The 13,345-nt window shown below is 40.1% G+C and overlaps 1 protein-coding gene across 3 annotated transcripts in view; it reads right to left on the bottom strand.

Moving 5' to 3' along the window:
• Positions 1-12,024, bottom strand: part of SMARCA4 (SWI/SNF related, matrix associated, actin dependent regulator of chromatin, subfamily a, member 4) — a 43,524-nt gene extending 31,500 nt beyond the window's left edge. The window contains exon 1 of one of the 3 annotated variants that reach the window (XM_063449510.1): positions 11,715-12,024. In XM_063449510.1, coding sequence (XP_063305580.1) covers positions 11,715-11,802 — 88 coding nt within the window. In that variant the 5' untranslated portion in view covers positions 11,803-12,024. Of the gene's footprint in view, positions 1-7,095; positions 7,167-7,279; positions 7,367-11,714 lie in introns of those variants that run through there. The other 2 variants (XM_063449511.1, XM_063449512.1) reach the window with 2 other exon arrangements.
• Positions 12,025-13,345: the final 1,321 nt, after the last annotated feature.

Here is a 13,345-nt window from a genome sequence, read left to right as displayed (position 1 = left end):
CTTGCTTGCATTAAATCACAAGGCCAGCCCTGCTCAGCCAACGTACCTTACCAAAGAAATTAAATTAGGATTGAAGAGAAGATAAAACACAGCCGTATGGAAGAAACTGGGTGTTTCTAGAACGAGTTGCTTATTTTGCAGACGCAAGATGAAAAGCGCAGGAGAGGGGAAAAAGCTTCAAAAGCAAAATGCATTAATTATTGATGTTTTTATCGATGCCTTGGCAGACACTAAAGCGTGCAAAAGGGCTGAGAATAAAAGAAAGCAGACAGACACTTAACATCTCAGGCATCTACAGTGCATTGGTGTATACAGAATAATAAAGCATTTCTACCCAGTACATGTCATATACCATTATAATCTGCATTACTAAGAGGAGTGCAAAGTCCTCCAGCTAGGTCCCCTGTTACCCACAACAGCCATATGTGAACTGCTAGCTTTATTATCTAGTCTACATGAAGAGAACAAGCCATCATCCATGCCCATTACTATCCAGAATAGATCACATAAACTGGATTGGGGCTGAGGAAACTAGGCACAAATAAAGTCCTTTACAAAGAATGACTAGTGTTACTAAGAGAGAGAGAGCAGCGAAAATAGGATAGTACAGCCCTTAAGCCAGGACCACCTGTGCCCAGAGCAGACTAACCTGGAGTAGTAAGTGAGAGAGGCAAAGGGGTCATTCAGTGGACACTACTTGCAGCATGGGGCCCAGATAGTGTGTGAGGTTAAAACCGATCGGTACTCCAAAAATTAGTGGGTGCAGCATCCCACTGAAAGGCTGGGATGAAGTGTGCACAAAAAGGCAGTTCATGGTTACCAAGGCAACAGGCCTTTCTGGTACCCAAACTATTTCCCCATTTCTCTGCACAGTCCATGTCCACCAATGTCCTGGTACTTGACAAAAAATGTTTTTTATAAATGTAGGTTATAATATATCTTTAGAACGTGTTGGCAATCCATTGGTCAGCACAGTTTTTAGATTGCCATTTCCGTTGCTTTATTAGATTAGTAGACACACATGCATATTTAGCAATGAACCAGTCCATGTCCTTATAACGTCTCTACAGTACAAAGTGAACCTGTCATGGGGCAAGTGAGAAAGCCTCTATTATTATTAGCGTGTTCATATGTACACACTTTTGCGCATTTATTCTTTATTTAACTTTTTTTGTACTTTGAAATCATTAGTCTGCAGGGCTCAAAATTTACACTCACTCCTAGCAATTGGCAAGTGAGAAATTAGCACTTTCAAGTAGAAAAGCATCCGTAATGAGAGGGCCAATGATCCTCCAAGCTTGCAATGGTGATTACATTTTAAGGCCGCCTTTACAATTCGACTTGAAATTGCAAGCCCCGATTCTATATTTACATGCGCAAGGAACCATACATTTTAGGAGATTATAGGCATCACATCATTTAAAGGGGAAGCAAACACTATGAATTACACTACTAAACACCGCTCAAGTGGCTTCCCCCAGAAGTCTATAATTATAACATGCAAACCCAGAACGAATGATAGGGACTCTACGTATTAACAGTGGCTATTTATGACATTCTGTGATATCCTTTATCTATACAACACTATGCCATCATTTTCTATTTTACATTTCAGGTTATAATTGACCAAAAGTATCAATGTGACGCTGGTCTATTAAGAGTGCCCCCCTCTCGGTGAGGCCCACAGATACAGTCATAGAAAACGCAAGAAGCCAGAAAGAGGTGGGATATTCATCTGCTGACCCTGAATTACCTCCTTTTGAAAATGTTACAATTCAAACTCAAAGCAACAGAATGGAGTTGACATCTCAGTTACACAAATTCATACGGAGACCCTTTTACTGGTCACTGAATGCCCCCTACAGGACCTGTGCTAATTTACAGCTGGTTTAGAGCTCTGAGCGTGCCCTGCTGTCTGATACCAGAATCATGGTATGTAGGAGTGTATAGATGTGCAAAGGTGCCTATATTTTATATCCTTATTCCAACAGCAACTAAATTACAATCTGTAATTGCTTGGAATCTGGAATACACAATATAGTTTATAAAATAAACTAGGAATTGTTGAAAATGCACAAAAGGAATTGCAGAGTTCTATCCAAAGCTGGTTAGAGTTAGAATATGTCAAACTGCTTTTTCCCAGCTTGTCTATTTTCAATTAATATTTGCAATCCCTTGTTCGTTATTCACAAAAAAAATAAAACCATCTACAACATGTTAGCTCAAGACAAAACCTGTGTATGAACCAAAACCCCAGAATGCACTTTAAATAACAGAGGTTTTTAGTACCGCTGTAGTTACCATTAAATTGTAAGCTCACCTGCCAATGTGAAGACAAACCTCTTAGGGAAGTTCTACGCTACAAATTGGTCTTTTTGCTTCTGTTTTAAAAGAGAAATCTGTACTGAGACAGAAGTAGGTTTATGAAATCCGTAACACTTGACATGGTACCGTCATATCAATTTTGCTTTAATGCTTGCAATGCCTAAATAGGATCTTAAAATTGTAGATTTTTTATTAACTGGCATTTGGTTATTATTGTTGGCATTTATATAGCGCCAACAAATTAGCGCTTTACAATATTTTAGGAGGGGTAGATTTAACAATAAATGAGACAATTAAAAAAAACTTACAGGAACAATAGGTTGAAAAGGACCCTGCTCAAACGAGATTACAGTATAGAGGAGGTGGGGTATAAAAACACAATAAGCCAAGAGATAGCAATCAAACAAGGTGGGAGTGAGGCAGAGCTGGAGGAGAGAGTAGAGTGCTGCCCTTTAGGAGAGAGCAAGCAAGGCTCAGGTATGTGAGGTTGATGTTTCTCTGGGAGGCCATACACTTTCCTAAAGAGATGGGTTTTAAGGCACGTTTTAAAACGATTGAAGACTAGGGGAGAGTCTGGTGGTGGTAGGCAGGCTATTCCATAGGTAGGGAGTCGCTTGCGAGAAGTCCTGCAAGCGTGAGTTGGGCGTCTGAGTGCGAGCACTGGACAGGAGACTGTCATGGGCAGAGGCAACAAAACGAGAAGGGGCATATTTATGGATCAGTGACAAGAGGGGCTAGAATTGTTCAGTGCTTTATAGGTGTGGATTAGTACCTGGAATTGGTTAGCAGAGAACAGACTGTTCAACTTTCTTATTCTAATTTAATAACACACAGAATGGAGTTGAGTTGTGATACAACTTTGAATTCTACGTGTTTTTTGTTCAGAAATGCTTTAGACTTGAGAGCGTGAGGACCTCCAGAATAGGTCATTCCAAAAATTCTCTTAGCCCAATAAAAAGGTATCTTATTTTACATCTCTATAATACCTATCCACGTAAAAGGAAAAAAAGAAAAAAAACACAAACAAACTTACATGTAATCCAGTACTAAGACGTCACACTGCAGCCTCACCAGCATAATTTACATGCAGATTATGAATGTAAATTAGAATCAGTTACTGGGTGTATTTTAGTCCGAAGCTCTATGAATGACAGCCACTATGGGTGTGGGGATTAAAATATGTAAACTGTGCTATTTCTTAGAAAGGGTACAGGTTTTGTCTGCATGGACAACACCAAAAACAAGTGCCCCAAAATTAATTCATTAAGATGAAGTGATGTTGGTGCTTTGACTGTTCTTTTAATAGGAAGTCCTGAGATACCTGCATACACATCTAACATCCCCTGAAGTCCCAGGACTTGTAAAAAAAAAAAAAAAAGTACTCTGAATGTACCTTTCCTAGTTAAAAACTTTATTATTTCTTTGTCCCTTGATAGCACAGGATATAGGTATGTAGGAGATGGGCAGTTTCTCACAACCAACGCTCAATTCCCAAACTGAAACGGATTCGCTGAATCCAATTAATACTGCTGAATATTTTAGTCTAGAAAGGAGTACAGCAGTTGTAAGTATAAAACACCAATCTCTGCAACATTTCTGGGTGTGGAAGCCACCATCATCCCATAATGCTCCAGACACATTCATCTCATTCAGTCAGCTGCTACAAAAGGGCAGGGCATTAAGGTGGTATGCCGACTGTATTGACAACAAATCAAACAAGCAATTGAAATAGCAAAACACAACGAACAACTTCAAGTTGTCTCCCAAATTCAAATGAAAATGATGACATCTCCAGTATTTGTGGCAACAGGCACTGTGGTTCAGTGAGCACAGTAAGGTCTGTGCCAAACTCAGCAGGTTTCCATGCCAAAACGTACACCACTACTGACCCAAAAGCAAAAGAAAAGTCGTCTCCAATATGCTCAAAATCATACAAAGAATCCACAGAAGTTTGGAGATTCAGTTATGTGGAGCGATGAAACAAAACTGGAAATTTTCGGCCCAACGGATCAGTGGTATGTCTGGAGGAAGAAGAATGAAGCACATTTTGAAAAGAACAGTCTGCCTACTGTGAAGCATGGTGGTGGCTCGGTCATGTTTTGGGGCTGCTTTACATCCTCTGGCACTGGAGACCTGCAGCATATGAAAGGCAAGATGGATTCATTGAAGTATCAGGAAATCTTAGCAGAAAACATCATGCCGCCTGTGAGGAAGCTGAAGCTTGGGCGTCACTGGACCGTCCAACATGACAATGATCCCAAGTATACCTCAAATTCCACCAAGGCTTGGTTGCAGAAGAAGTCCTAGAAAATTCTACAGTGGCCGTCACAGTCACCAGACTTGAACCCCATATAAAATCTCTGGAGGGATTTGAAGAATGCAGTTGCAGCACACAAACCCAATAATATTATTGAACTGGAGATTCTTCAGGAACACTGCCAGAAGCTGGTGTCTGGCAATGATCTCCGTTGCAGCAGGTCATAACATCAAATGGGAGCTCTACCAAGTACTGCTTGCCATGACGGAGTTGACATTTTTGAGACTGGAGAAGTCATTCTAAGTTGCATTTTCAGTTGAATTTGGAGAAAAACACTTGAAGCATTCGTTGTGTTGAGCTATTTCAATTGCTTTTATTTGATCTGTTTATTGTAAAAAGCTGAAAGTCTGTAAATTTTGACAAACCTGATTTTCAAATGGGGGATGAATAATTTTGATTATAACTGTATATTGATAGAAATAAAAATATCAATGTCATAGGGAATGGGGGAGGAGGATATTTCCCTTCTCAAAGTAATATTGGTCCAGGAAACACATCCTTTTCCCATCCCAGTTATTAGTTGGTCATGGTGATTCCATTGTATTTTATGCATATTTTACACAAGTATCAAATGGGGTAAATTGGAATTAGGATTCAGATTTGGAGATAATATTTTTAATGACCGGTTATCTATAATTTCAAGTCAGTAGGATTTTATTTTCACGTCTAATGAAGAAAGCAACATTTGGAAAAATAGGTTTTTCTTTAAAAAAGATAAAAACTACGAGGTGTATAACATAATTGACAGAAAGGGTAGATCATCCTACAGTAGTATATCTTTATGCTTCAATAAAACCAAGACAAACATCTAACACGTACATAGCTCTACACAAAGTAAATGCACAAAAACAGTATCTTAGTTTGGGGGAACAACAACAACAAAAAAATAACAGACACTGCAGCCAGAAGGAAAGCTTTCATAATAACATATGGTGAAACACCTTGTGATTAAAATCAAAGGTTAGACCCAACTGTCTTCATCTCAGCATTAAAGATGAAACACCAAAATGTCAAAATCATGTACGGTAAGATATACATAAAATAACACTCTTCAGATTTTAGATCCCAGAAAAAAAATCCATAGACTATTCCTAGACTAGTACTGGCCATGTTTTGACAATCCAGTCATTGTGCTCCAAAAGGCTTTTTAAGGCATATAGGTAGTCACTATTCCTTCAATCTATGGCACGCTACCTGCTGTCCTCCAGGTACCAGAATGTTCAACAAGAAACTGCTACAATGACTTTTTGGACTTAAAGCTCCAATGCTTGTTTTAAAGGATTTGTCAGACTTCTGGCCCCTAACTTATGTCACAGTCCTAACCCAAAACATACCACTAGTCATTGATGACTAATCTTTAGATCAACAGAGATATGAGAGAGAGTTATCTGAAGATGGACTTGGCAATAACTCATGCAATGGTCTGCATATATGGAAGGTGGGACAGGACTGGGTAAAATACATCAAGCACTAGATAATGGGCACTAGATAAAGGCTAGAATGGAAATGTATAGGGACATGATAAAAGCAAACTTAAGACCATTTTCATCGCAATCATCTACACATCACTTTGCAATATAAATTACACAAGCATTCACCAACCCCATTATTTGAGATAGGATTTTACACTACCCATGCTATCCTTGTTGCACACTATATCATCTTTACCCGACACTTTTTTTTCTGTTATTGCACCCAGTTCCTGCTCATGTACTTATCATTGGATACTACTTTATACATACACCCCATCCCATAGCTTCCCACCAATTTTACTGTACCCAAGTTAAGCCCACTTAATTAGCAAAGGATACTAGTTTTAAATACTCCCCATCATTAGGATCTGAGTGTAACCTTGATCAACTCATACCCTATCATGCGCCACTTGATTTTACCTCACCCACTATATTCTTACTGGGCACTGGGCTTTTCCTTGTTCTACCCATATCCCTTCATCCGGCACTGGGCTTTTACCTGCTCTACCCATGCCCCTTTACTGGGCTTTTGCTTGCTCATTTCCATTCACTTGGCACTGGACTTTTCATGCTCTACCCGTGCCTCTTTAACAGGCTTTTCCTTGCTCTACCAATGCCTCTTCAATAGGCACTAAACATTCCTGTGCCCAATCCCTGTCCCTTTAACTGGCACTTAACTCTACAGAGGTTCAATCAATAGGCACTGGATACCAAGGTGCCCAATTCCAGACCCTTTACCTGGCACAGGACTAGATTTTGACCTTGCCCCACTCACCCCCCATCAGCCACTTGCTCAATACAGGTTTAACCCATATATCTCCAAACATTAAGCACTGTACCCATCACACCCAGCCACCATGTCCCCATAGCTCTGGTGTCCTAATTGTGACCCCCCACCCATAGCATTGATTCCTATCAGCCACCCCCCCCTCCCCCTCCCCCCCAGCACTATGATCACACGGTATGTGCCCCATGACTTACCTGTGGGTGCAGAGTGGCCGGTTAGTGCCCCATGAAGCTCTCTCTCCTCGCTGCAAACAGGCCCCTTTGTCCCCTCCGCGCCTCCCACTGCCCGCCCCCTTCATTCAATCAATGCCCAGCCTGAGGCCAGAGCCCAGCGCAGCCCCTGGCCCCCCCGGGCCGCAGACACACACACCGGCCTCACCTGGCAACCTGTCCCCGCTTCCTGCGGCCGCCGCTGCCCGCTCAACCGGTTCTCAGGACCCCCAAACCCACCGCCTTAGCTCAGCTTCCCAGCACGCCCCTCCCCCTCCTCCACTTTATATACCACCCCACGCTGGGTGCGTGCTACGTCATCGCGCCGCCTGGGGGAAAAAAAAGAATGGGCAATGGGTTGCTATGGAGATTGCAGAGCCGGCGCGGCCATCTTAGAAAGGGGCAGCTCCATGTCTGTCTACGCACACAGGTCCCTAGTCCTCACACTCGGCAAGGGTGGACAGCCTGTGATGCAACCAGCTGTGGCTGCAGTGCTCATGGTACTTGGCCAAGAGGTTAAAGCATCATGGGAATGGTAGTCCACAGCTGATACAGTGCCCATGGTTGGCCATCTTTGTCATCTTCTTTACTTGAGCTGATACACAGTGTACCATTTCCAGAATCAAAACATAGAAACTAAAAAGTCATCACAAATTAAAATAAATAAAATAATACACAATATAATCATTCAATTAAATAATATAAAAGCATTTTTTTTCCACGGGACAGCTTTAAGTTATAAACTATGGAATTATTTTTAAAAAAATAAAAAAATAAAAAAAATACTTTGGTCTTCGAAATTATTTTTCCAGTTGCATGAATTAGACTATCGTCAGTCTACGTACACCATGAAGACTTCAGAAACAGAACACCTCAGATAAAATATATATATATATATATATATATATATATATATATACACACACACACACATACACATATATACATACACACACACATAAATAAATAAAAAGCACCAGGGATTCAAATTTCAAGTCTTATTCAACTAGCCTGGCATTAAAAGTTACTTGCCACTGCACACGAGAGTCCATGGCCTACTCATTACTAAATTACTGAATTTCTACTCACCAATCACTAGTGGTGAGGGGAAATTCCAAGGCCCCATAAGTACTACATTTACTTTAGCAAGCATGCAGTTACAGTAATTTTCTCTTCAGATTCTGACAAGGGGGTATTTCAAGCGTGCATATTGCACAGTAGTAGATTTTAAGTGCGGTACTGCTATAAACAATCTATGAATATATAACAGGGCAAAAACTAAAATACAATTCTTACATTTACTACTGGGAATATGGGTACATATTGGCACCCTTTTACAGCAATTCCCACAACTTGTACCATGGAATTCCTATACTTATAAAGGAAGGGGGATTCATTGAATAAGCACATATTGTGATTTTCTCTCTCAAAAAGACAAAAAAATATTGTCCTTAGAGTTACTTTTCCTTGACCTGATACAATATTGTTATTAAATATGTGCAGTGAGCCAACACTGGCATCCCTATATTTATCTTAGAAGACCCCTCATTTGTATCTTTTTTGTATCTGTAACCAAATGTCCCATACACACCCATCTTGACGCTGGCTGTGACATGTCCCTAGCTCAGCTTTTTCCGATGCCATCTGGATTCATAAAAGAGACAAAAGTTGGTAAGTCTGCAACAGGGAGGAGGGGAGGGTGCCAGCAGGTAAGTGTTCCAGCGACAAAATTCGCATCATCTTTCTGTTCCAACGAGCAATGCCACAAGGGCTTTCATTCATGTGGATTAGCCACTAAAAATATGTGAATAGCCCAATTAAAATGTAAGACAAATTGGATAGATTCTCCAAGTCAACTAGATTTTCATTTAAAGGGTTATTACAAGCACCATGACCACATCAGTGATTTGAAGTGAAGTATATGCAGAGTTTTGCTATGAAATGCTGCACATATGAAGTTTCACTCCTCTGCTACTGTAGGTGTATCTCCACCCCCGACAGCATCATTAGGGTATCATCAGCCAGCACTGAGCTGGCGTTTTGGGCTGGCTGATGTCAATTCTGTGCAACTTTCATTGCACAGACTGTCAGCCATTGGCTGAGAGTGGCCAGTTAACGCTTTCAGCTAATGAATAACGACGGCCGCGGCTTCCGTGCCACCAGACAAGCAGGGAGCATTGGATCCCAGCAGGGACACAGTTAAGGGTGCAAAACATTGATAAACGCCCTGCCCTATTACCAAGGGACCGGGCCGTGGTACTCCTCGCATCGTAACCACTACATCAGTCTAAGTAAGTAACCCTTTAATCCACTTTGATGGAACATTTTAAATTCACGTCGAATCGCCAACAATTGACAATTTTAGTGCATAGCCTTGATAATAAAAAACAGTCTGAAATACTCTGCATGTCTGAATGTGCCAATCCATTTTCTCAATAATGAAAATGTACGATTTACAATGAAGTTCTAATGAGCCTACATCTGCTTGCTCTAGCTTTGGGATGGGACTGCCCCTGCAAATGTTTTAACACTCCCCAAACATTGATTAAAGCAGTCATATAATTTAATTAATAACAAACTATCAACTAGAGTTATATGTGAGGCTTACATCCAGCTGTCATGTTAATGTCTTTATTTTGTATTATTATTTTAAATAATTCTACAGGCAAAACTTAGTAGCTATAGGATGTCAGCATGTTAAAATCCAACATGGCCATAGCCAAGACAAATCTAAGATGGCGCCGCCGACTTCTTCGAGCCGGGTCACGAGGTGCACAAAAAGACAAAAGTAGCACAACTATGCCTATGCTAGTGCGGAGGGGAAAAGAAGGCGTGGCTATATCGATTCATCTTAACCAATCAAACGTTCGCCGACAGGAAAAAAAAAACGAGGCTTGAAACGCACAACCAACGAAGCAGAAAAAAAAAAAAAGTTCCCGCATGCGCAGTCACAAAGTCACTGCAGAGAATGGTGGTCACGTGACCCAGCCACTAGCCCGCAGGCATATGTAAATAATGCTGATTTATATCGAATATAACCATCTCCAAATACAGCAACAGTGCATTTCACTTCCTGACAAAATAAATAAAACATGCTGCCAGCAGTAAAACACCTATTTATTTAGTACTGTTTAAATAACATATGCAAATGTTATGGAAATACATGGAATAAAAGTGCAGGTTTGACAAATAAATGTGATATAAGCACAATCATTACCCAGGTACTGTGTTTCTATCTAATTATAAACCATCATTTGTGGTGTAATCCATATATCAAAATAAACAGGGTAACGAATTGTGGGTTTTAGGGGTAAGGCGAGCTGATCTCGCCTCCGTGTATATATTTTAAACTGAGTTTTAAATGTCAACCTTGTTGGAAAAGCAATTTAGCTGCATTAACGGAAGCATTTTACATGCGCTTCTCATCACTATATGTACATGTCCAGGAAAGCATGGTGGTGACCCTATAGCAATATCACAATGTTTACACGGGATGTAAACATTGTATTCCAATTCTGCTTGAGAAATACTCTTGCATAGAGTCGAAACACATACCTTCCAACATTTCAAATGGACAAAAGAGGGACGTTTTTACTTTTGGGGTGTGAGTGGGGATGTGGCCAGGGGCCGAGCTGTTCGGATACATTTTTCCGTGACTTACTAATATTTTATGCAATTAAAATGTAATTTAGAACAATGCATCTTTTTTACACGGACTGATTTCCAAACAAATTTATTGTAGTTTTAAAAACACATTACAGAGAGTATTATAGTTGTGAAGTATGGAGTGCCTAGGAATGACTAACAGAGGGATTTGCGCCCAAAATAGGGACTGTCCCACCTGAATAGGGACACTTGAGAGCTATGCAAACATTGCCAAGTCCTACTAAAGTCAGCTTTAGATTACTTCCCCAAGTGTACCCGGACATCAGTACAATTACACTTTAAAAGGGCAGGGTTCGGGGAAATAAATTCTATAAATATATATATATCTTTCAAAACTAGAGGGATGGGCCCCACCAATAGCTTATTTTCACAATAAACATAATAACTTATAACAGTTAGTGTTTCGAGTATCCTATCAAAAGAAGACAGGACTAAACAAACACTTTATTGTTGTTTCCATCTTCTTAATTTCATGTAAATTACACTCACACAGGTAATTCACAAACACTAAATTGTTGCCTATTAAGTAAAAAATGCACTATTGAGCCTAAAATAGCCACGCTAGGATTATTGCAGAGTTGGGGAACTTTTACAAACTGCTAACTTAGTCTCAGTTTTGCCTTTTGGATTTTATTGGCTAAAAAAAGGTCAAGTGCTGTTCTGCAGGTAGGAATTCAAGTCATTATTCAATAAGGAATACTACATTCTGCAGGGGCATCACTTTTCGTGTGTTGCCAGTGAACACGATAAGGGTAGGGTGTCCAAGAAAACAGAACAGAAATGTGGCAACTCTAAATTGTACCTCTGTAATACGGAATTTATTGGACCTCCCTAATATTACATTTTGTTGAGTAAAGCTTTGAATTCACTTGCTGATACAATGTAACAGAATGAAAAAGAAAAAAAACAGAATATAAATGTACATACACATACATTACCTGCCATAGCCAAATATAATTTTTTGGGATTGTGTATATTCCTCAGTCTTTTGTCTGAGCCAAAAGGGATATTTGGATGTCTATGCATGGAGAGTTTAGTAGGCCCAATAGTTGTATACCTGAATTGCTACAATTCTTATTAATATGGTTGCTTTTTGGTTCACCAGCAAGTTAGGCGCAGGGAAACTGATGTTAAGGTGTTGTAAAATATAATGCAAATTGTATTGGTTTATGGATGGTCTTAAAAATAATGTAACAAGATACCACAGAGACTGTGCTCAAGCAAACCTCCTCCTTTGTTGGGAGCCATAAAAACAGGTGAAAAAGAGGGCTTGCAAGTTCCCCAAATGGTCTCAAGTACTGAAAATCACAGCAAGGCCTGCTGGGTAATCATTAATTCAGAACAATGAGGAGCTTGTTGAGCATCATGGGAAATGTAGTCTAGAAACATCTGAGGTGCAAAGGTTAATTAATACTTAGAAACATAGAATGTGACGGCAGATAAGAACCATTGGGCCCATCTAGTCTGCCCAATAATACTAATTCGGAGTTTATTTTTGTTTTTATGTTTTTTTGTCTAGTTAGAGAAAAATTTACCTTAACATTGCCCCCACAATCAAACTTTAATGGTCACTCAAAGCCAGGTAGGTGTGCACCTAGTGTAAAACCACGACTCCCAGCCTGAAAGGGACAGAATAAGCACCATAACAACTACATAGGTGCAAGTACAATTTTGTTTTGTAAAAATCTGTTGTTATTATGAGTGTCTTTTAGAAAATGCATGTGTCTGCACTGCAGGGATGTGGGAATTATATTGCCTGATGCCAGGTTCATACAGCCATCACACTCCACATACACCACATATACAGCCAGCACACACATCATATAAAGCCAACAGACAGCACACACCAAGCACAGTAGGCACTCACCACACACATGACACACAACTAGCACAAACCACACACAAATGACACAGCCATTTTACTTTGGCACAGCACTACCAAAAGGTTACCTACCCGGCCCTACCACACACACTGCATCCCCCCTCCTACACACTATTACAAATGGAGAGACTATGGTATGGAAAAGAGTCTCTTCCTTACTCATGGTAATTCAAAAAAAATAGAATTTTCAAAATAGCAATGTTGTGACTTTTTCTAGATCAGCTTCTGATTTTCCATTCTGATTTAAATGTTGAAGATTTTGGGTTTAGCATATATCCCTGTCAATATGGCAATATGGCTCTCTGTAGGGGTCGGTAGTCTTTCTAATTTATATTATTTTGTGTTAGCAGAAGTAGATTGTCATGACAGACAAGTAGTCTGGGCCATCGCTTTAGTCCCTTGGACAAGAAGATTTTTTTTAAAACTCATAAACACTTATCACAGACAGCCCACACATACATACCACAAATAGCAGACACACATACTTCACACATCAGGTAGCCAACATACACACATACAAACACAAAACCACGGACAGTCTACAAACATACGTATTACTTCAGATAGCTTCACACAGTGGTTAGTGCAGTGGTAACTTCAGGAAACCCAACTTTAAATCCCAGTTAGACTACTTCACCAGTAAGTTTCCCTGGGCAGGACATCCAATGATATATACATTTTCTCAGT

Source organism: Pelobates fuscus, chromosome 3 (genome assembly GCF_036172605.1).
Source record: "Pelobates fuscus isolate aPelFus1 chromosome 3, aPelFus1.pri, whole genome shotgun sequence".
NCBI classification, from domain to species: Eukaryota; Metazoa; Chordata; class Amphibia; order Anura; family Pelobatidae; genus Pelobates; species Pelobates fuscus.
Note: the sequence above shows the minus strand (reverse complement) of the source record. Positions and strands in the feature narration are given on the sequence as shown.